Raw genomic sequence first — 23,689 nt, forward strand, 5'->3', positions numbered from 1 at the left:
AGTTTAATAGAGTAAAAATGTTATGGATGATGTTTTGGTCATACTGTATCATACCAATTTGAATGTCTCGGATTTGCATTCATGTTATTTCTAGTCTATGAGACTCCCCATCACCACATCTCTACCATTCTGAAAATATGTGTTTACTGTTATAAATTAAGAAATGTTTTGAGCTTTAAAGGTGCACTATGGAGAAATCGGTCTGGCATTTCCTGGTTGCTAAAATTCGAATAGTTTGCCTAATTTTAGTTTATGTGACAAAACAAGCAATGAAGATCATTGTACCATCTAACCCGCTGTGAAATGTATTTGCAATACCAAAAATATTGTATTTTAAGCTGTTTGAAGCTGGTGTACAAAACTGAAAGTAAAAGATACAAAAACAAAACTTAAGAACGGGAAGCATAGAAATATTGCACATAGAACAGATTTTTTCGCTTCTTGGACTTGCTTTCAATGAGTGACATATCCATAACTCATATTTCGATGTGAATTTGGTTGGGTGGGTCTTTCAAAAATGTACATATTGCAGCTTTAAAAGGTCAGTAAATGTTTTACTTTGTAACCAGCTAGTGGGCTGCTACTGCTATTGATAGTGTGCAACTGCAGCCCGCAAGTCAGGGCATTCCTGCATAAAGTATTATCTGGGTTTAATCGACACCGCCTACTATAGGCTGTAGCAAAAACTAGACAAATAGCCATTTTACTGGTTGAAGTTGAAGTGTTTTTTTTTTTTTTACGTATAATGCAGTTGATTTGCGATGATGACACAAACATTAAGCAGGACATTCATACGAGCCTTAAAATCGAATTATAATGCAAAAGTAGTGTGAAATGCGTTCATAAGCAGCATGTGAACAGAGGCTTCTTTCTGCAGTTCTATAACGCCCCCTTGTTCTGTCACCAATTTGCCCGCATCGCCCTCGTGCGGCAATGTTCGCAAACACAGTAGGGGCCTAAACCAGAGTCCTCTAAACTAGCTCGTGAGATTGACACCGGTAGACAGTGTGCTTCGCCCCCGCCTGCCGAACACCTGCCCTCACTATCGTTAACAGAACTGCGAGAAAACAATGCCCGTCAGGCGGGTGCGAAGGACACAGTCTACCGGTCGCCCCCGCTAGTACAGCACACCGTAGTTAGCTAACACACGGTGTCCCTCCCGCCTGCTGGGATAAACTGCCCGTCAGGCGGGGATGAAGGACACGCTGTCTACTGGTCGTCCCCGCCACTCGTTGCTAACTAGATATTTGTTATGTAGGGTTTATCTGCAGTTATGATTACCGCCATCCACTGTAGTGGAGCGCCGCTACATTCCGCCGATGTACTGGAGTCATAGTTTACAGAATGACAATAGAAATATAAAGACGGGTTCCTGCAGATGCAGGAAAGTCCACATGCAGGAACACCCCGAATTGCGGACTGCAGTTGTACTCTTCTCACTGTTATGGGTGGTCTGGTCTCTCATTGGTCCTGGTGAGGGTTTATAACGTGATATGTCACCAGCCGAGTGAGTGTAGGGGGTTTTATTCTCTCTTCAGTGACAGGATTATCATCTCAGCGCTTTAACACACCGCCAAACCGCAGATCAAATGTCGGGAAAGGTTCTGTTCGCTATTGCAATGTAATAGTGAATTGGAATAAAAAAACAGCTTTACCTATACAACGGAAGATATTTGTATGACGACAAGACCCTGAAGTGACAATTCATCGTCAATAATGTATGTATGAATATGTTTGTGAATTTTAGGCTATCTATCAATATGATATTCTTAATATTTCTGTGGTCTATAATTTGTTATCAACGGATCGCTGCACCCAGATCATTGCTTGGATTGTGATTAGCCTAGTTTGTTTTTGAAGCAATTGTCAGGCATTATGCTAAGGGATGCATGTTGAGATTACAGTTATATTCATATGATACAATGGAGACTGAAATAGGCTATGGACATAAACACAACAACAGATCGTTTTCACAAAGTCGTTATTTAGGCGTTGTAAACTGGTCAGAATGTGAAAGATTCTGCCTGTGCGGTGTTTGAAACAGCAATTTATATCAGGTCATGCCTGTCTTCTGCTGCAGAACAGGGGGTGTATTATGCATCAGCATAGCTAACAATTATTCCAGTGGCATATAATGAAAATATATCTGAAACATATTTAGAATACATGCCGTTGATGAGGGGCCGTGTTGGACAAATGTGACCACCTGAATGTGTTCTCACTGCCCATTCATTTGGCAGCGTTATGTCATAACCCAATGGGCAGTCATCAATTCAACATCTATTCCATGTTGGTTCTACATCATTTCATTTAAATGACGTGGAAACAATGTTGATTCAACCAGTGTGTGTATACTTCTAGTATATCAATAAGATCCTCAGCAAATGGGAATGCTGTTGTGTGTGTGCATGTGTGTGTATGTTTATATGTGTGTGTGCATGCTTCTGTGCGTGTGTGGTGTCTGTTAGGTGAGATAAGATGATAAACTAGGTACAGTTAATGCAGTTATTGACTAATCCTATGAAAGGAGTGACTGTATTAAAGGTTACCTGGCTGTCAGTGAACGGCACCTAATCCTCACCTCTAACCTGAGTGTCTCTAGGATGTAATGGTACTACTGTGACATGTGTCTGACATTGTGGAGTAGGATTAAGTTACGCCTGATCTAGGGTTTGTGCAGTTTTCTTTTATTAACCCTAACCCTGGGCCTATATTGTGATTGGTTGTAAACCAGGAAGTATGTTTATGTCCTTGAGGGGGGAGTGGAGGAAACTTTTCATCTGAATGAGTTCCTTTAACAAGTGGCCTTGTGTTTGTATTAGTGGGCATGGCAGAATGTGTCGGGAGTGCGGCAGCGGGGGGCGGGGTAATTATGTAATTGTTCTGAAATGCCACGGCTCTGTAGTGTTGTCACATTGAGGGAGAGAGAGGTGGAGCATGAGGAAAGAGAGGTGGGGTATGAGAAGAGAGAGGTGGGGCATGAGGAGAGAGGGAGAGAGAGGCGGGGCATGAGAAAAGAGAGGTGGGGTATGAGAAGAGAGAGGTGGGGCATGAGGAGAGAGAGGTGGGGCATGACGAGAGAGAGGTGGGGCATGACGAGAGAGAACAAGAGAGAGAGAGGTGGGGAATTAGGAGAGAACGAGAGAGAGGGGCATGAGGAGAGAGAACGAGAGAGAGGTGGGGCATGACAAGAGAGAACGAGAGAGAGGGGCATGAGGAGAGAGAACGAGAGAGAGGTGGGGCATGACGAGAGAGAACGAGAGAGAGAGAGGCGGGGCATGAGGAGAGAGAGGTGGAGCATGAGGAGAGAGAGGGAGAGAGAGGTGGGGCATGGGGAGAGAGAGGTGAGGCAAGAGGAGAGAGAGGTGGGGCATGAGGAGAGAGAGGGCGACAGGGGTGGGGCATGAGGATAGAGAGGTGGGGCATGAGGAGAGAGAGGTGGGGCATGAGGAGAGAGAGGTGGAGCATGAGGAGAGAGAGGGAGAGAGAGGTGGGGCATGGGGAGAGAGAGGTGAGGCAAGAGGAGAGAGAGGTGGGGCATGAGGAGAGAGAGGGCGACAGGGGTGGGGCATGAGGATAGAGAGGTGGGGCATGAGGAGAGAGAGGTGGGGCATGAGGAGAGAAAGAGAGAGAGGTGGGGCATGAGGAGAGAGAGGTCGGGCATGAGGAGAGAGAGGTGGGGCATGAGGAGAGAAAGAGAGAGAGGTGGGGCATGAGGAGAGAGAGGTCGGGCATGAGGAGAGAGAGGTCGGGCATGAGGAGAGAGAGGGAGAGAGAGGTGGGGCATGGGGAGAGAGAGGGAGAGAGAGGTGGGGCATGAGGAGAGAGAGGTCGGGCATGAGGAGAGAGAGGTGGGGCGTGATGGGAGAGAGAGGTGGGGCATGAGGAGAGAGAGGGAGAGAAAGGTGGGGCATGAGGAGAGAGAGGTGGGGCATGACGAGAGAGAGGTGGGGCGTCATGAGAGAGAGAGGTGGCGTGATGGGAGAGAGAGGTGGGGCATGACGAGAGAGAGGTGGGGCAAGACGAGAGAGGGAGAGAGAGGTGGGGCATGATGAGAGAGAGGTGGGGCATGAGGAGAGAGAGGTGGTGCATGAGGAGAGAGAGGTGGGGTATGAGGAGAGAGAGGGAAAGAGAGGTGGGGCATGAGGAGAGAGAGGTGGTGCATGAGGAGAGAGAGGGAGAGAGAGGTGGGGCATGATGGGAGAGAGAAGTGGGGCATGATGAGAGAGAGGGAGAAGGAGAGAGAGAGATTTGGGGCGTGAGGAGAGAGAGGGAGAGAGAGGTGGGGCGTGAGGAGAGAGAGGTGGGGCATGATGGGAGAGAGGGAGAGAGAGGTGGGGCGTGAGGAGAGAGAGGGAGAGAGAGGTGGGGCATGATGGGAGAGAGGGCAAGAAAGAGAGAGAGGGAGAGAGAGACTTTATGCTTCCATTGTTTGCATACTGTTTAAGTATGTTAGTCAGGTATGTACTGTGTAATCAAGTGCAAAGATTAAACTGGTTATTTTCAGAATGGAATACAATATGAGAAAATACATCTGAAAATGACAACATGAAAAACAGGATTCATAGATTCAAACATCCATACTTTACCTCAATTTATTCTTTTGTCTATTCCTCCTTGAACATATACAGTAGGACTGGGAGATATGGCCACAATCTCATATCCTGATATAGGTCATTTCATATCCCGATAACGGTACATATCACGATATAGCACATTTTCTGTAAATTCAATGAATAAATAGTTTATATAAAATGACCACATGTCAAGGCATATTTCTTATTACATTTTGAATTATACTCAACAAATAAAAATGTAATTACTCATATTTGATTATTTATTTTATTTAGAACCTGTGCAAATTTTCAATTAAGCATGTAACAAAATATAAAATATGAATGTATAAAATCTAAAAAGGTAAATAGAAAACACTTCAACTATAGTTGCAAACAAAATAAATATAGGCCTAAAATATATATATATATATTTGGGGGCTTGCCTGTTTTGCATATTATTTTGGAATTAATACATGTCACATATCAATTTACATTTGGTACCTTGGCTCGAGTGTTAGCACCAACTCACGAAACCCCCGTTTCTCCACCGTGTAAATTGGGGCCATGTCTTTCCAGATGTAAGTCGTAACTGCAGCTGTTATCTCCTTCCATCTTTGAGGTTTGCAACGTCTGAGTAGGGGGTTTGTTTTGAGCACTCGACTGTACTTTTTGGGGTCTCATCTGTAGACTCTCTCTGTACTGTTTCACATGATTTTTGCGTAGGTGGTAAAAGAGGTTAGTGGTGTTTGAGCCTGTTGTTGGGACCGGCCTGCGGCATATTTTGCAGTGGACGGTTTTCTGGTCCGTGTCAGACTTTTCATACCCAAACCACGTCCATGCGACCGAAGTTGCCCCTCTTTTAGGTACGAACTCTGTGTCTCCGTCCTCTGTGTCCCGTTCACTCTCTTCCATGTTTGTTTGTGTTACAAATTTCCTTCCACACGGTACATGTGCAAGAACGCAAAGCGTCGTTCAATTGCCAAAAAATATTGCCGGAAAGAGTACGGTTTGCGACACAACAAAATAAACGATAGAGCATAATATAAAACGATAGACGTTTTTCTATCGTCACACGATATATATCGTCATATCGCCCAGCCCTAATATACAGTAGTATCAGGTGTCCAGGTGGAGGAAACGATCAGTAGGTCTGTCTCTCTGTGGGTGAATATGTCAGTACATTCCAGTAGATAGCCCTCTCTGAACCGGGTAACTGATGGGGGTTAAGAAATAACGATCATGAGTCAGGAGAACTAACATCTTGTTAGCAGGTTATTAAGCCATCTGTCTTCTAGGCACGTGTGTGTGTGTGTGTGTGTGTGTGTGTGTGTGTGTGTGTGTGTGTGTGTGTGTCTGACTCAGCAGAAACGGGGGGATATCAAGAGGAGAGTTTACAGCCAACAAAGCAAGCCTTCTTCTTCCTCTCACTGTGTTGCATTGTTAGGGCCAAATCCTATCTTGAAAACTGCTGACTTTCACCTAAATCATGCATAGTCAATGGGAGATTTTACCAAAAATAATTGTAGGGTTGTGGTTAAGACTTTGCAATACAGGATAGTGCACATTTTGTCTCTGTCTTTTGTACTGTTACTGAATAGTTAGGTCTGAATCGTAACTTTGTTCACATTGGGCTTCCAGTGAAAGGGTTTCCTCTCCCTCCCCTGGGCCCTGTTGGTTCTAGTCAGAAGGTGTTAGTGGTGCTGCCTTCTCTGTGACTGAGAGACTGGCATGGCATGTAGATTCATCCCCATTCAGATGCCAGCGCAGTAGAGCGCACTGGGCACCAAGCGTGTTCGTGCATGTGTCTGTGTGTCTGTGTGTGTGTGTATATATGTGTGTGTGTGATATGCAGAGAGCAGGCATGTGTTTGAATGTCAGTGTGTTTATTGCAGGCACCGTATTATGCAATTCCAGCCCTATTCCTTTGTTTCTGCTGCACAGAGCAGTGGGGCTTCGGAGGCCCGGTTGGTTGCTGTTCAGCACTATGTGACTAATGTATGAGTAAAAAGCCTTATAAAGACGTGATGTGCGGGGATTGAGGACAGGCGATCAGAGAGGAATGTTAATCACAGTTAGAGAGTCAGAGAGAAATCTCGGCTGATCCATCCAGGCAATAACATCAGTCTGGTGTATCGTAATGTCATCTAGATTCTATTGATATGACCATGCCCTCATCACTCCACAGGATCATCAAGAGTCATCATCAGATTGCCTCTCAAGCGTTTGGGAAATTAAATATTTAGTTTCTTTCTCTCTCTCTTTCTCTCTCTCTCCCTCCTATCCCTCTCCCCCTCATCCCTCCCCCTTCCTTTCCCCCTCTCCTCACCCCATCCCTCTCCCCTCATCCCTCTCCTCCCTCCCCTCATCCCTGTCCCCAACTCTCTCCCCTCATCCCTGTCCCCTGTCCCCTCCACCCTGTAACCCCCTCAGTCTCAGACCATGAACTACGTGGGCCAGTTGGCAGGCCAGGTGTTTGTGCAGGTGAAGGAGCTGTACCGGGGCCTGAACCCGGCCACCCTGTCGGGCTGTATCGATGTCATCGTGGTGCGTCAGCCCGACGGCACCCTGCAGTGCTCGCCCTTCCACGTTCGCTTCGGCAAGATGGGCGTGCTGCGCTCCCGTGAGAAAGTGGTGAGAGGACACAGGGAGGCTGTGTGCGGTGGGGGGGTCTGGGTAAAGGAGCATTGTGTAGAAGAGGGTGCTTACAGTACTGGAAGGAGGGAGGGTCATCATGGCTCAGTTTATATGGAAATTACCACACAGAAAGAGAGAGGGAGAAAAGGTGATGAAGGGAGAGAGATAAATGAATCATTCATTTTTCTGCCACGTATACCTGTAGCTGTCCTTGACCTGAGCTGACACAGACAGAATGGACAATGAGTTGCTGAGAGAAATATTTATTGTAGAGAGAAGAGAGAAAAATGGAAAGAAAAAAATAGAGGAGGGGTGGATGGGAGAGACAGATGATGGTAGATTGGAGGGATGGAGATGGAGATAACGTAGTACGAATACAAAGAGGGATAGAGGGTAGAGCAGAGGAAAGAGAGAGAGGGATAGAGGGTAGAGCAGAGGAAAGAGAGAGAGGGATGAGGGTAGAGCAGAGGAAAGAGAGAGAGGGATGGAGGGTAGAGCAGAGGAAAGAGAGAGAGGGATAGAGGGTAGAGCAGAGGAAAGAGAGAGAGGGATGAGGGTAGAGCAGAGGAAAGAGAGAGAGGGATGAGGGTAGAGCAGAGGAAAGAGAGAGAGGGATGGAGGGTAGAGCAGAGGAAAGAGAGAGAGGGATGAGGGTAGAGCAGAGGAAAGAGAGAGAGGGATGGAGTGAGATTGGAAGGTATAGTGACGGTTGGTGTCATCGGTGTCTCAGGTGGACATAGAGATCAATGGAGAGCCTGTGAGTCTCCAAATGAAGCTGGGGGAGAACGGAGAGGCCTTTTTCGTCAAGGAGACAGAGAACACACTGGTATGTACACACACAACCACAAACGCATGCACACACCAACACACACACACACACACACTCAACCATGGCCCCTGAAACCATATTGTTCACAGGACAACATGCTGAATGTCACACAAAACAGAGAGAGAACAGATGTCAAAAGAGACAGAGAGAGAACAGAGAGAGAACAGAGAGAGAACAGAGAGAACAGAGAGAGAAAACAGAGAGAGAACAGAGAGTGTGAACAGAGAGAGAACAGAGAGAGAAAACAGAGAGAAAACAGAGAGAGAAAACAGAGAGAAAACAGAGAGAGAACAGAGAGTGTGAACAGAGAGAGAGAGAACAGAGAGAAAACAGAGAGAGAACAGAGAGTGTGAACAGAGAGAACAGAGAGAGAAAACAGAGAGAGAACAGAGAGTGTGAACAGAGAGAGAACAGAGAGAAAACAGAGAGAGAAGAGAGAGAACAGAGAGAGAACAGAGAGAAAACAGAGAGAGAACAGAGAGAACAGAGAGAAAACAGAGAGAGAACAGAGAGAGAACAGAGAGAACAGAGAGAAAACAGAGAAAGAAAACAGAGAGAGAAAACAGAGAGTGTGAACAGAGAGAGAACAGAGAGAGAACAGAGAGTGTGAACAGAGAGAGAAAACAGAGAGAGAAAACAGAGAGTGTGAACAGAGAGTGTGAACAGAGAGAGAACAGAGAGTGTGAACAGAGAGAGAACAGAGAGAGAAAACAGAGAGTGTGAACAGAGAGAGAACAGAGAGAGAACAGAGAGAGAACAGAGAGAGAACAGAGAGAGAACAGAGAGAGAACAGAGAGTGTGAACAGAGAGAGAACAGAGAGAGAACAGAGAGTGTGAACAGAGAGAGAACAGAGAGAGAACAGAGAGTGTGAACAGAGAGAGAACAGAGAGAGAACAGAGAGTGTGAACAGAGAGAGAGAGAACAGAGAGAGAACAGAGAGAAAACAGAGAGAGAACAGAGAGAGAACAGAGAGAGAACAGAGAGAGAAACAGAGAGAGAAAACAGAGAGAGAAAACAGTGAGAAAACAGAGAGAGAACAGAGAGTGTGAACAGAGAGAGAGAGAACAGAGAGAGAACAGAGAGAAAACAGAGAGAGAACAGAGAGAGAACAGAGAGAAAACAGAGTGTGAACAGAGAGAGAGAACAGAGAGTGTGAACAGAGAGTGTGAACAGAGAGAGAGAAGAGAGAGAGAACAGAGAGAAAACAGAGTGTGAACAGAGAGTGTGAACAGAGAGAGAGAACAGAGAGTGTGAACAGAGAGTGTGAACAGAGAGAGAGAAGAGAGAGAGAACAGAGAGAGAACAGAGAGAAAACAGAGAGACAAGATGTGCTTTGGCTGTCAAGAGGTCTATGTGTAGCTGGTGTATAGGAGTCAGGCGCAGGACAGCAGAAACTTATTTTACTCAATAATTAATAATTCCAATACAAAAACAGCCCGCAATAACGGACCTACCTACATAGAAACAATCACTCACAAACAAACATGGGGAAACAGAGGGTTAAATAATGAACAGGTAATTGGGGGAGTGAAACCAGGTGTGTAAGACAAAGACAAACAAATGGAAAATGAAAAGTGGATCGGCGATGGCTAGAAGGCCGGTGACGTCGACCGCCGAACGCCGCTCGAACAAGGAGAGGGACCGACTTCGGGGGAAGTCGTGACATTGGCAATGTAAACGTATGTTTCCCATGCCAGTAAAGCCCTTTGCATTGAATTGAATTGACATTTTATTGAATTGAATTGAGAGAGAGAGAGAGAGAGAGAGAGAGAGTAGAAAAAGTACACGCTTCGGCTGTCCCCATAAGAGTACCCTTTTTGGATCCAGGTAGAACCCTTTTTGGTTCCAGGTAGAACAATTTTGGGTTCCATGTAGAACCCTCTGTGTAAAGGGTTCTACCTAGAACCAAAAATGATTTTTCAAAGGGTTCTCCTATGGGGACAGCCAAAGAGACATTTTAGGTATAAATAGAACCTTTTTTTTCTAAGACTGTAGCCTAGTGAACTGACTTGGTGCATGTTCAGTAATGTGAGCGGTGTTCCCTGGAAACAAACAATGAGGACACATGCTGTAACTGGATCCTGGACAGGATGGGAACAGAGTGGACTCCATGTCCAAACAAGGCCACACACACACACACACACACACACACACACACACACACACACACACACACACACACACAGCCTGGCCAAGAACCAGGAAGAATCAATCAGGGGTCATGGCCAAAAGATTGAAGATAGAAACTCAATCCCAGTGATGTGATCTCACACTGCTTAGTATGAAGTGATGCACCCGCTATGCATACACCTAAGCCATGCATACTAAATAGTGTGCTAGTGTGAACTTTGAGATACCCTTTTAGGCGACAGGAGGCGAGAAAGAATCCTGTAATAGATCTCATAGATTCTATAATAGAGTCCTATAAATAATCCTATGATAATGACATTTACTAGGATCAGCAAATGTAAACTCAATTCATAACCATTACTAAGGGGAAATGCCCAATTGAACAGTTATGTTTGAAGTAAAGTCTACAGATTGTGTTTTTATAAGTTAACTACCTCACTCTTAGTGTCACTCTATTATTCATCTAGTATGTGGCTCTCTGAGCTCTCAGAATAACTGCTACACCGAGCTCTCAGGCCTTAGTAATAACATCACACAGGAGAGGCGAGGAGAGGAGAGGAGAGGAGAGGAGAAGATTGGAGAGGAGAAGAGAAGATAGGAGAGGAGAGGAGAGGAGAAGAGAGGAGAGGAGAAGATTGGAGAGGAGAGGAGAGGAGAGGAGAGGAGAGGAGAGGAGAGGAGAGGAGAGGAGAGGAGAAGATTGGAGAAGAGAAGATAGGAGAGGAGAAGATGGGAGAGGAGAAGAGAGGAGAGGAGAAGAGAGGAGAGGAGAGGAGAGGAGAAGATTGGAGAGGAGAGGAGAGGAGAGGAGAGGAGAAGATTGGAGAAGAGGAGAGGAGAGGAGAGGAGAGGAGAGGAGAGGAGAGGAGAGGAGAAGATTGGAGAAGAGAAGAGAGGAGAAGAGAAGATGGGAGAGGAGAAGAGAAGATGGGAAAGGAGAGGAGAAGAGAGAGAGAAGAGAGAATGAATAATGGTGAGGTAGAAGAAGGAGAAGAATGATGATAAAGGGATAGAGGGATGATGATTGGTCTTTTATCCAGTGAGGGATTAAACCAGAGCTGTTAGAATCTGGAGTTTAGATTAACTGGGCTGTCGTGACTGTCTGAGTCGGACTCCCATTCCTCCCTCCACCCCACTTTCCTGCTACATCCTTTCACCTCTCCTCTTCTCTCCTCTCCTCTCCACCCTGCTACAACCTCCCCTTTCCTTTCTTCTCATGTCTCCTCTTTCCTTACTCCCCCCTCTTCTCTCACCCTCCCCTCCCCTCCTCTCCTCCACCCTGTCCTAGTCTATTCCCCTCTAACAACCGAGGGATTTCATGCAGAAACATGTTCTAAGTATCCCTATTGAGCTGTTCCTGACAGTGGCTGTATATCTTTTCCACGTCCAGTGAGTTCTTCAGTTTACAGTGTGTGTTTTGGTTGTACTGTGAGATCTTGTTTCTCCTCTGGGATTAATCCTCCTCTTTGACCCAGCCAAAAATAACAACCCTATTTATGGACAGAAAATTCCCTTTTCTACATTCTGCTGCACAGCATACACACACACACACACACACACACAAACACACACACACACACACACACACACACACACATACACACCACAAACACACACTTTCAGGGTTATGTCCTCTCCCTGATTCACGTGAGTTATAAACCCATGTGAACTGGGCATCATGAATATACATGACATTATAATGATGATGTAGGTTTCAGGATGTTAAGATGAGTGATGTGACCTGACATCTTGTGTCCAGAGCGCTGGCTGCTAATACGTCTGTCCGTACAGCCATTTATTTGGTCTGCTATTAGCTTTTCTGTGGGCATGTGCATATGACTGCATGTGGCCTTGTGTGTATACATGTGTGTGTCAGTGTGTTGTGCAGTTTGATAGTCATTGCAGTATGCCTCAGGTTCTAAAATTGTGAGCGCATTCGGAAGGTGTTCAGACCCCTTCCCGTTTTCCACATTTGGTTACACTACAGCCTTATTTTAAAATTGATTAAATACAATTAATTTCTCATCAATGTACACACAATACCCCATAATGACAAAACAAAAACAAGTTTTAAGAACATTTTGCAAATTTATAAAAACAGAAATACCTTATTTACATAAGTATTCAGCCCCTTTGCTCTGAGACTCGAAATTGAGCTCAGGTGCATCCTGTTTCCATTGATCATCCTTGAGATTTTTCTACAACTTGATTGTAGCCCACCTGTGGTAAATTCAATTGATTGGACATGATTTGGAAAGGCACACACCTGTCTATGTAAAGTCCCACAGTTGACAGTGCATGTCAGAGCAAAACCAAGCCATGAGGTCGAAGGAATTGTCCGTAGAGCTCAGAGACAGGATTGTGTCGAGGCACAGATCTGGGGAAGGGTACCAAAACATTTCTGCAGCATTGAAGGTCCCCAAGAACACAGTGGCCTCCATCATTCTTAAGTGCACCTGTGTAATGATCATGCTGTTTAATCAGCTTCTTGATATGCCACACCTGTCAGGTGGATGAATGCTCACTAACAGGGATGTAAACACATTTCTGCACATTTTATGGAAATAAGCTTTTTGTGCATATGGAACATTTCTGGGATCTTTTATTTCAGCTCATCAAACATGGGACCAACACTTTACATGTTGCGTTTATATTTTTGTTCAGTATATATAGATATAGAGAATGTTGAGGGTGAAAACGAGTTTAATTCAGAGAATCTGTTCATGTATTCACAGACTGTATGTCTCAATGTAATCAAGGGATGAACTTATTGTTATTTTCCAATAAAATCTCTTCTGGGGCTTAGTTGTGGTCAGTTGCAGTGTACACATTTGTATAATTATGTTCCTGCCCCTCAACCATCCGCTCTGACAAAAATCGTCCCGCGGTTGAATCTAGTTGCCCGCCCCTGACATACACAGTTTTATTGTCACGAACACCAGATAGGTGCAGTGAAGTGTGTTGTTTTACAGGGTCAGCCATAGATAGGTGCAGTGAAGTGTGTTGTTTTACAGGGTCAGCCATAGATAGGTGCAGTGAAGTGTGTTGTTTTACAGGGTCAGCCATAGATAGGTGCAGTGAAGTGTGTTGTTTTACAGGATCAGCCATAGATAGGTGCAGTGAAGTGTGATGTTTTACAGGGTCAGCCATAGATAGGTGCAGTGAAGTGTGTTGTTTTACAGGGTCAGCCATAGATAGGTGCAGTGAAGTGTGTTGTTTTACAGGATCAGCCATAGATAGGTGCAGTGAAGTGTGTTGTTTTACAGGGTCAGCCATAGTAGTACTGCTCCCCTGGAGATAATTAGGGTTAAGTGCCTTTCTAAAGGGCACATCAACAGATGTTTCACCTTGTCAGCGTGGGTATTCAAACCAGCAACCTTTCTGTTACTGGCTGCTAGGCTCCCTGCTACCACACACACGCGCACGCACGCACGCACACACACACACACACACACACACGTTCCTAGTGTATTTCCTTAGCAGAGGAAATCTTTACCACCTGTGTGTGTTCCTAAACCCCTAGATCCCTCACAGGGATAGACCTCCTATTCAGACAGTATTGGAGGGTGCTGCAGCGGCAGCCTAGCTTACTACACATCCAATCAAATCACATTTTATTGGTCACATACACGTATTTAACAGATGTTATTGCAGGTGTAGTGAAATGCTTGTGTTTGTAGCTCTGACAGTGCAGTAATATCTAACATGTAATATCTAACAGTTTCACAACATATACCCACAATACACACAAATCTAAGTAGGAATGGATTAAGAATATATATACATATATGTCAGAGCGTCATTGGACTAAGATACAGTGGCATAGTATAGAGTACAGTATATACATATGAGATGGGTGATGCAATATTTACAAACAATTAAAGTGACTAAGATACTGTAGAGTAGTATAGAGTACAGTTTATACATGAGATGAGTAATGCTGGATACGGAGACATTATTAAAGTGTCTAGTGTTTCATTTCCTTAAAGTGGTCAGTGATTCCTAATCTCTGTCTATAGGCAGCAGCCTCTGATGTGCTGGAGATGGCTGTTTAACAATCAGTGGTGTAGTATAGAATACAATACAGTATATACATATAAAATGGGTGATGCAATATGTAAACACAATTTAAAAGTGACTAAGATACCATAGAATAGTGTGGAGTGCAGTTTCTACATATGAGATGAGTAATGCTGGATACGGAACATTATTAAAGTGGCTAGCGATCCATTTCTAAAAGTGGCCAGTGATTCCTAATCCATGTCTATAGGCAGCAGCCTCTAATGTGCTAGTGATGGCTGTTTAACAGTATGATGGCCTTGAGATAGAAGCTGTTTTTCAGTCTCTCAGTCCCAGCTTTGATGCACCTGTACTGACCTCGCCTTCTGGATGTTAGTGGGGTGAACAGGCAGTGGCTCGGGTGGTTGATTTCCTTGATGATCTTTTTGGCCTTCCTATGGCATTGTGTGCTATAGGTGTCCAAGAGGGTGGGAAGTTTGCCCCCGGTAATCCGTTGGGCAGACCGCACCACCCTCTGGTGAGCTTTGCGTTTGTGGGTGGTTCAGTTGCCGTACCAGGCGGTGATACAGCCCGACAGGATGCTCTCAATTGTGCATCTAAAATTTTGTGAGGGTTTTAGGTGTTAACCTGTCTGGGCTAGCGTAGCACCCTAGTCAACAGCCAGTGGAATCGCGTGGAGCGAAATACAAATACCTCAAAAATGCTATAACTTCAATTTCTCAAACATATGACTATTTTACACCATTTTAAAGACAAGACTCTCGTTAATCTAACCACATTGTCCGATTTCAAAAAGGCTTTACAGCGAAAGCAAAACATTAGATTATGTCAAGAGAGTACCCTGTCAAAAATATTCACACAGCCATTTTCAAAGCAAGCATATATGTCACAAAAACCAAAACCACAGCTAAATGCAGCACTAACCTTTGATGATCTTCATCAGATGACACTCCAAGGACATTATGTTATACAATACATGCATGTTTTGTTCAATCAAGTTCATATTTATATAAAAAAAAAGCTTTTTACATTAGCATGTGATGTTCAGAACTAGCATACCCACTGAAAACTTCCGGTGAATTTATTAAATTACTCATGATAAACGTTCACAAAATACACAACAATTATTTTAAGAATTATAGATACAGAACTCCTTTATGCAATCGCGGTGTCAGATTTTAAAATAGCTTTTCGGCGAAAGCACATTTTGCAATATTCTGAGTACATAGCCCGGCCATCACAGCTAGCTATTTTGACACCCACCAAGTTTGGGGCTCACTAAACTCAGAATTACTATTAGAAAAATTGGATTACCTTTGCTGTTCTTTGTCAGAATGCACTCCCAGGACTTCTACTTCAACAACAAATGTTGTTTTGGTTCCAAATAATCCATAGTTATATTCAAATAGCTCCGTTTTGTTCGTGCGTTCAGGTCACTATCCGAAGGGTGACGCGCGAGCGCATTTCGTGACAAAACATTTCAAAATATTTCATTACCGTACTTAGAAGCATGTCAAATGCTGTTTAAAATCAATTTGTATGCTATTTTTCTCGTAAAATAGCGATAATATTCCAACCGGGCAACGTTGTATTCATTCAAAGGCTGAAAGAAAAAATGGAGTAGTCTCGTGAACGCGCATCTCAGTCTCACTGTCCCCAGGCTGACCACTTACAAACTCTCCTGCTGTTCTTTGCCCAGAGACAGCAGACACCCCATTCCACTTTCTGGCGGCTTTAGAGAGCCAATGGAAGCCTTAGAAAATGTCACGTTACAGCACAGATGCTGTATTTTCGATAGAGATGCAACAGAAGGACAACAAATTGTCAGACAGGGCCCTTCCTGTATGGAATCTTCTCAGGTTTTGGCCTGCCATATGAGTTCTGTTATACTCACAGACACCATTCAAACAGTTTTAGAAACTTTAGAGTGTTTTCTATCCAAATCTAATATATGCATATTCTCGTTTCTGGGCAAGAGTAGTAACCAGTTTAAATCGGGTACGTTTTTTATCCGACCGTGCAAATACTGCCCCCTAGCACCAACAGGTTAAGCCACATTTCGTTAGCCTCCTGAGGTTGAAGAGGCACTGTTGTGCCTTCTTCACCACACTGTCTGTGAGGGTGGACCATTTCCGTTTGTCAGTGATGTGTATGCTGAGGAACTTGAAGCTTTCCACCTTCTCCACTGTGGTACCGTCGATGTCGATAGGGGGGGTGATCCCTCTGCTGTTTCCTGAAGTCCACGATCATCTCCTTTGTTTTGTTGACGTTGAGTGAGAGGTTATTTTCCTGGTACCACACTCCCAGAGCCCTCACCTCCTCCCTGTAGGCTGTCTCATCGTTGCTGGTAATCAAGCCCACTACTGTTGTTTCGTCTGCAAACTTGATGATTGAGTTGGAGGCGTGCATGGCCACGCAGTCGAGTGTGAACAGGGTGTACAGGAGGGGGCTGAGCACACACCCTTGTGGGGCCCCAGTGTTGAGGATCAGTGAAGAGGAGGTGTTGTTTCCTACCTTCACCACCTGTGGGCGACCCGTCAGGAAGTCCAGGACCCAGTTGCACAAGGCGGGGTTCGCGATTGCATCGTCTGTGGATCTATTGGGGCGGTAAGCAAATTGAAGTGGGTCTAGGGTATTCTTCTATATTCCCAGTCTTCTTGCCCTGGTTAAATGCGGTGGTTTACGCTTTCAGTTTTGCGCGAATATTCCAATCTATCCATGGTTTCTGGTTGGGGTAGGTTTTAATAGTCACAGTGGGTACAACATCTCCTATACACTTCCTGATTAACTCATTCACCGTATCAGTATATGTGTCGATATTATTATCTGAAGCTACTCTGAACATATCCCAGTCCGCGTGATCAAAACAATCTTGAAGCATAGATTCCGATTGGCCAGACCAGTATTGAATAGTCCTCACCACGGGTGCTTCCTGTTTGTGTTTCTGCCTATAGGGGAGGAGCAAGATGGAATCGTGGTCCGATTTGCCGAATGGAGGGTGGGGGAGGGCCTTATATGCATTCTGGAAGGTAGTATAGCAACGGTCGAGGGTTTAGCAGCACGATTACAGCTATCAATATGTTGATCGATTTTTGGGAGCCTTTTCCTCTTGGAGGGGATATAGACCGCTGTGGCTATTATTGATGAACATTCTCTCGGGAGATAGTACGGTCGGCATTTGATTGTGAGATATTCTAGGTCGGGTGAACAGAAGGACTTGAGTTCCTGTATGTTATCACAGTTACACCATAAGTCGTTAATCATAAAACATATACCTCCACCCTTCTGCTTCCCGGAGACATATTTGTTCCTTTCGGCGCGATGTACTGAGAAACCAACTGGCTTTATAGAGTCAGACAGTATATCTCAAGAGAGCCATGTTTCCGTGAAGCTGAGCATGTTACAATCCCTGGTGTCTCTCTGAAAAGCAACTCTCGTCTTGAGATCATCAATTTTATTATCCAGGGATTGGACATTAGCGAGTAAAATACTCGGGAGCAGTGGGTGGTGTGCACGCTTCCTAAGTCGGACCAGAAGACCGCCCCGAGTACCTCTCCTGCGCCGGTGTTGTTTTGGATCAGCCTCTGGAATAAGTTAAATTGCTCTGGGGAGAGCAAACAAAGGATCCGCTCCAGGGAAGTCGTAATCCTGGTTGTAATGCTGGTAGTTCTGGTAAGTTGATGTCGCTCTAATATCCAATAGGTCTTCCCGGCTGTATGTAATGATTCAAAAAAACAATTCCTGAGCAAATAACGTAAATAATTGTACATAAACAAACAAAATACTGCAGAGTTGCTTAACCTCTTACATCTAGACGTTCCACTAGCAGAACACCTGCTCCAATAGCCAATGATGGGCGTGGCGTGAATTACAAATTCCTCAAAAATACAAAAACTTCCATTTTTCAAACATATGACTATTTTGCACCATTTTAAAGACAAGACTCTCCTTTATCTAACCACACTGTCCGATTTCAAAAAGGCTTTACAACGAAAGCAAAACATTAGATTATGTCAGCAGAGTACCCAGCCAGAAATAATCAGACACCCATTTTTCAAGCTAGCATATAATGTCACATAAATCCAAACCACAGCTAAATGCAGCACTAACCTTTGATGATCTTCATCAGATGACACCCCTAGGACATTATGTTATACAATACATGCATGTTTTGTTCAATCAAGTTCATATTTATATCAAAAACCAGCTTTTTACATTAGCATGTGACGTTCAGAACTAGCATACCCCCCGCAAACTTCCGGTGAATTTACTAAATTACTCACGATAAACGTTCACAAAAAACATAACAATTATTTTAAGAATTATAGATACAGAACTCCTCTATGCACTCGCTATGTCCGATTTTAAAATAGCTTTTCGGTGAAAGCACATTTTGCAATATTCTCAGTAGATAGCCCAGCCATCACGGCTAGCTATTTTGACACCCAGCAAGTTTAGCACTCACCAAAGTCAGATTTACTATAAGAAAAATGTTATTACCTTTGCTGTTCTTCATCCGAATGCACTCCCAGGACTTCTACTTCCATAACAAATGTTGGTTTGGTCCCAAATAATCCATAGTTATATCCAAACAGCGGCGTTTTGTTCGTGCGTTCAAGACACTATCCGAATGGTAAAGAAGGGTGACGAGCACGACGCATTTCGTGACAAAAAAATTCAAAATATTCCATTACCGTACTTCGAAGCATGTCAACCGCTGTTTAAAATCAATTTTTATGCCATTTTTCTCGTAAAAAAGCAATAATATTCTGACCGGGAAAGCGTGTATTCGTTCAAAGAGAGAGAAAGTAAAAGCATGGGATCCCCTCGTGCACGAGCCTCAGACTGATGGCCCTCTGATCGACCACCATCCAAACGCGCTAAAGTTTTTCAGCCAGCGGCTGGAATTACATCATTCAGCTTTTTCCCGGGTTCTGAGAGCCTATGGGAGCCGTAGGAAGTGTCACGTTACAGTAAAGATCCTACATTTTCTTTAAACAGAGCCAAGAAGCTCAAGGAATGGTCAGAGAGGGTACTTCCTGTTTGGAATCTTCTCAGGTTTTTGCCTGCCATATGAGTTGTGTTATACTCACAGACACCATTCAAACAGTTTTAGAAACTTTAGGGTGTTTTCTATCCAAAGCCAATAATTATATGCATATTCTAGTTTCTGGGCAGGAGTAATAATCAGATTAAATCGGGTACGTTTTTTATCCGGCCGTGAAAATACTGCCCCCAAGCCATAACAGGTTAAGAGCTAGTCGCGATGCTGCCGTCTCCGTCGGCGCCATCATGTATCTGCAGGTCAGGACTATTCAACTGCAGGCCTGGAGGGCTCACATGCTACTACTTATCGGAATCTGATAGTTCATTAGCTGATTCATGTTACTGATTGGCCAGTCAAGCTACTCACCTGGTGTACCTTGAAGATTAGAAGAGCTGAATATGTTATACTATCTTATAATATTTGGTCAAAATGTACTTCCATGGCTGATTACTTAACAAGTTGTTCATATTTCATCATGACCTCACTTCCTGTTTTCTATTTCCTGTCCCCAAAAGGAAGGGATTCCATCCTACCTGGCAACATCACCTATTGTGTCCCAGGGGGCGGGGCTAATGGAAGCCCAGCTGGGGAAGGGCATGTCTCGCCTCTCTGACCCCACCTCCCTCTCGGTCCAGACCCTGAGCTCCCAGCAGACCATAGGAGGAGGAGGAGGGATGATGATGAAGAAGAGGAGGAAGAGGAGGAAGAAGGCGCGGGAGAGCGGAGGAGGGAGGCGGGAGGAGAGTGGGGAGCACTCAGAGGATGAGGACATGTTCACCATCGATATGAGCACTGATGAGGAGCAAGAGCACGATAACAACGCCAGCAGGTGATTACAGTTCATATAGTCTTTACATCAACACTATTTACACTCATGTACAACGCGCGCGCATGTGTGTGTGTGTGTGTGTGTGTGTGTGTGTGTGTGTGTGTGTGTGTGTGTGTGTGTGTGTGTGTGTGTGTGTGTGTGAAAAAAACAGCAAGAGACCTTTTTTCGGGGTATCCCCCCGCGCATGCATCCCTGTGCTAGTTGGGTGCTGGCTGAGACTGGGTAAACAAGCCTGAAGTAACCAGTGTCTGTCTAATGTGTGTGTGTGTGTGTGTGTGTGTGTGTGTGTGTGTGTGTGTGTGTGTGTGTGTGTGTGTGTGTGTGTGTGTGTGTGTGTGTGTGTGAGTGCGTGCGTGCGTGTGTGTGTGAACCTGTATGTGTGTGTGAATGCCAGCTCTGTGTCCTCCGTATTGGAAACGCTCCAGTAACTCATCTTTTCCCACAATGCTCTCTTTCTCTGTGGAGTAATGTCCGTGGTGAACGGGGCCTATCAGTCGCACCCTCCTTATTCTCTCTCATTCATCTGATGTGTGTGTTGTTGTTGTTAATGTCTCTCTCTCTTGCTTTGTCTTTCTCTCTCTCTCTTTGTCGCTCTCTCTCACTTTGTCTTTCTCTCCTCTCTCTCTCTCTCTGTCTCCCTCTCTATCTTTGTCTCTCTCTCTATATATATTTTTGTCTTTCTGTCTCAGGGCCTCTACTCCAGAGCTCTATGAAGAGCAGGGGCCTAAGGCCAGTGTGTTGAGCAGCACCTACACCCAGAACACAACATACACACGCCCTGACGTAGACTGGGCACACTCGCAGAGGTAGATACACATGAGCCAACCCACACACATGCGCACACACACACAAACACACACACACACACATGCACCCACAAGATCGAACAGAACAGAATAATAAACAGTTTGGTTGTTGTATTCATGCAGGATCTTGTCGGATGCCTTTGTAGAATGAAAGAACAGCGTATGGCTTACAGTTGTTCTCTCTGTATCTGTCTCTCCCCCATCCCCATCTCTCTCTCCCTCCCTCCCCCCATCTCTCTCTCCCCATCCCCATCTCTCGCTCCCTCCCTACCCCCATCTCTCTCTCCCTCCCCATCTCTCTCTCCCTCCCTACCCCCATCTCTCTCTCCCTCCCCATCCCCATCTCTCTCTCCCTCCCCATCCCCATCTCTCTCTCCCCATCTCTCTCTCCCTCCCTACCCCCATCTCTCTCTCCCCATCCCCATCTCTCTCTCCCTCCCTACCCCATCTCTCTCTCCCTCCCACCCCCATCTCTCTCTCCACCATCCCCATCTCTCTCTCCCTCCCTACCCCCATCTCTCTCTCCCCATCCCCATCTCTCTCTCCCTCCCTACCACCATCTCTCCCTCCCTACCCCCATCTCTCTCTCTCCATCCCCATCTCTCCCTCCCTACCCCATCCCCATCTCTCTCTCCCATCCCCATCTCTCTCCCCATCCCCATCTCTCCCTCCCTCATCTCACTGCCTCCCTACCCCCATCTCTCTCTCCCTCCCCATCCCCATCTCTCTCTCCCTCCCTACCCGCATCTCTCTCTCCATCCCCATCTCTCTCTCCCTCCAGTCCTCTGACAGAACATACTCTGTTTATCCCTCCTAGCGGTGGTCTGTCCATCTCCTGTCCACAGCAGACTTCTCTCTTCCCTTCTCCGATCAGGTAAGTTATACTATTTTATTTTGTATTATTATTGTTTAAACTCTGCATCGTTGGGAAAGGTTTGGAAGCAAGCATTTCACTGTAAAGTCTACACCTGTTGTATTCGGCGCATGTGATAAAAATCGAATCAAATTGAATTGTATTTATCTCACCATCCAATCTCACTTATTAGTATAGCTTCATTAAGGCTTAAAAGTGATCCTTTGTTTAATTTTAGACCAACTACATTATAGTCTAAAACCATGCGAACCAGCAGAGACTTTGTACTGTATTGTTGATGTCCATGAATCAGTGTAGTACTGGCTCAACCAATCACATCTCTCTATGTGACTTGTTTACCAAGCAGCCCAGGCGGCTCCAGCCCCTCCACTCCAAAGAGTGACTCAGAGCTGACCAATCAGAGCAAAGACAACCCTGAGATGATGTGGGCCTGGGGAGAGCTGCCACAAGCTGCCAAGGTACAGAGAGAGGGAGGGAGGTGGGGAGGGACGGAGTGAGGGGTTGAAGGGTGGGAGGGAGAGGGAAGGAGAGAGAGAGGGAAGGAAGGGAGGGAGGGATATAGGGAGGGGAGACAGATTCAGAGAGACAGAACAAGAAAGAAAGGACACAAAAAGGGAGGCATTATGTCCACACATGGATCCAGAAATCAGGACTGATGTTTGCCGACTTTAATCTCTTTAATCATCTTCCATGAGAGCTGCTGAGGACACGCTAATACACTTGCACTCACGCTAACCACACATCTCTCCTCTATCTCTCTCTCTCTTCTCCCATCTTCACCCTACCTCCCCTCCCTTGCTCTGTCCTGCTCTCTCTCTTCTTGCTCCTCTCTCTCTTTCCCTCTCTCTCTCTCTTCCTCTAGCCCTCCTTCTTCCCTCCGTTCCAGATGCAAGATTCTTTGAGGATGTCCCCTGTCACCATCCCTGTGTGTGACAGCACACACTTCAGAACCATCACTGGAGACGGTGGCCCCTCTGATCAGAACCAGTCCCAGAGCCAAAAAAAGAGCGTCCCCCCGTCCCTCACCGTGTTCGTTCCCCAGCCCGAGGACAACACAGCTGGGGCTGGGTCTGGGGCCGGGTCTGGGGCCGGGTCTGGGGCCGGGTCTTGGCCTGGAGGAGACATGGAGGCAGTATGGGCAGCCTGTAGAGAGGTGGAGGGACTGGTGGCCTCCAGAATGCTGTCAGAACTGGATGAGGGGGGCCATAGGGACAACACGGTCAGACACACAGACTCCCCATCTAAGAAGAAAGGTACGCAGCTTACAAGTCTGCTTCTGTAATGATCTGGTTTATTTCAGTGTCACATTCAGGGTTAGGGTGTCCTGTATGACTCAGTTGGTAGAGCATGGAGCTCAGTTGGTAGAGCATGGAGCTCAGTTGGTAGAGCATGGAGCTCAGTTGGTAGAGCGTGGAGCTCAGGTGGTAGAGCGTGGAGCTCAGTTGGTAGAGCGTGGAGCTCAGTTGGTAGAGCGTGGAGCTCAGTTGGTAGAGCATGGAGCTCAGTTGGTAGAGCATGGAGCTCAGGTGGTAGAGCATGGAGCTCAGTTGGTAGAGCATGGAGCTCAATTGGTAGAGTATGGCACTCAGTTGGTAGAGCATGGCGATTGCAATGCCAGGGTTGTGGGTTTGATTCCCCGGGCCACCCATACGTAAAATGTGTGCACACATGACTGTAAGTCGCTTTGGATAAAAGCGTCTACTGAACGGCATATGTTATATGTTATTGTAATCAGTGTTCATGGACAGGCATGTTTGAGTAGCTGAAACATTACCTGGAAGGAGAGGACAGACAGAATATATATGTATATATAGTTTCACGTCTGTAGATATGAATGTCTCAGCCATTAGTTTCACGTCTGTAGATATGAATGTCTCAGCCATTAGTTTCACGTCTGTAGATATGAATGTCTCAGCCATTAGTTTCACGTCTGTAGATATGAATGCCTCAGCCATTAGTTTCA

At 45.5% G+C, this 23,689-nt stretch overlaps 1 protein-coding gene across 6 annotated transcripts in view; it reads left to right on the forward strand.

Moving 5' to 3' along the window:
* The first annotated feature begins 1,014 nt into the window (after positions 1–1,014).
* Positions 1,015–23,689, forward strand: part of LOC115172803 (phosphatidate phosphatase LPIN1) — a 32,862-nt gene continuing 10,187 nt past the window's right edge. Inside the window, exons 1-8 of one of the 6 annotated variants that reach the window (XM_029730567.1) lie at positions 1,015–1,718; positions 6,987–7,187; positions 7,921–8,016; positions 19,733–20,046; positions 20,736–20,852; positions 21,634–21,726; positions 22,070–22,184; positions 22,589–22,979. In XM_029730567.1, the coding sequence (XP_029586427.1) occupies positions 6,996–7,187; positions 7,921–8,016; positions 19,733–20,046; positions 20,736–20,852; positions 21,634–21,726; positions 22,070–22,184; positions 22,589–22,979 (1,318 nt within the window). In that variant the 5' untranslated portion in view covers positions 1,015–1,718; positions 6,987–6,995. The remainder of the gene's footprint in view (positions 1,719–6,986; positions 7,188–7,920; positions 8,017–19,732; positions 20,047–20,735; positions 20,853–21,633; positions 21,727–22,069; positions 22,185–22,588; positions 22,980–23,689) is intronic. The other 5 variants (XM_029730569.1, XM_029730570.1, XM_029730568.1 and 2 more) reach the window with 5 other exon arrangements.

This window comes from Salmo trutta, chromosome 33, assembly GCF_901001165.1.
Source record: "Salmo trutta chromosome 33, fSalTru1.1, whole genome shotgun sequence".
Classification (NCBI taxonomy): domain Eukaryota; kingdom Metazoa; phylum Chordata; class Actinopteri; order Salmoniformes; family Salmonidae; genus Salmo; species Salmo trutta.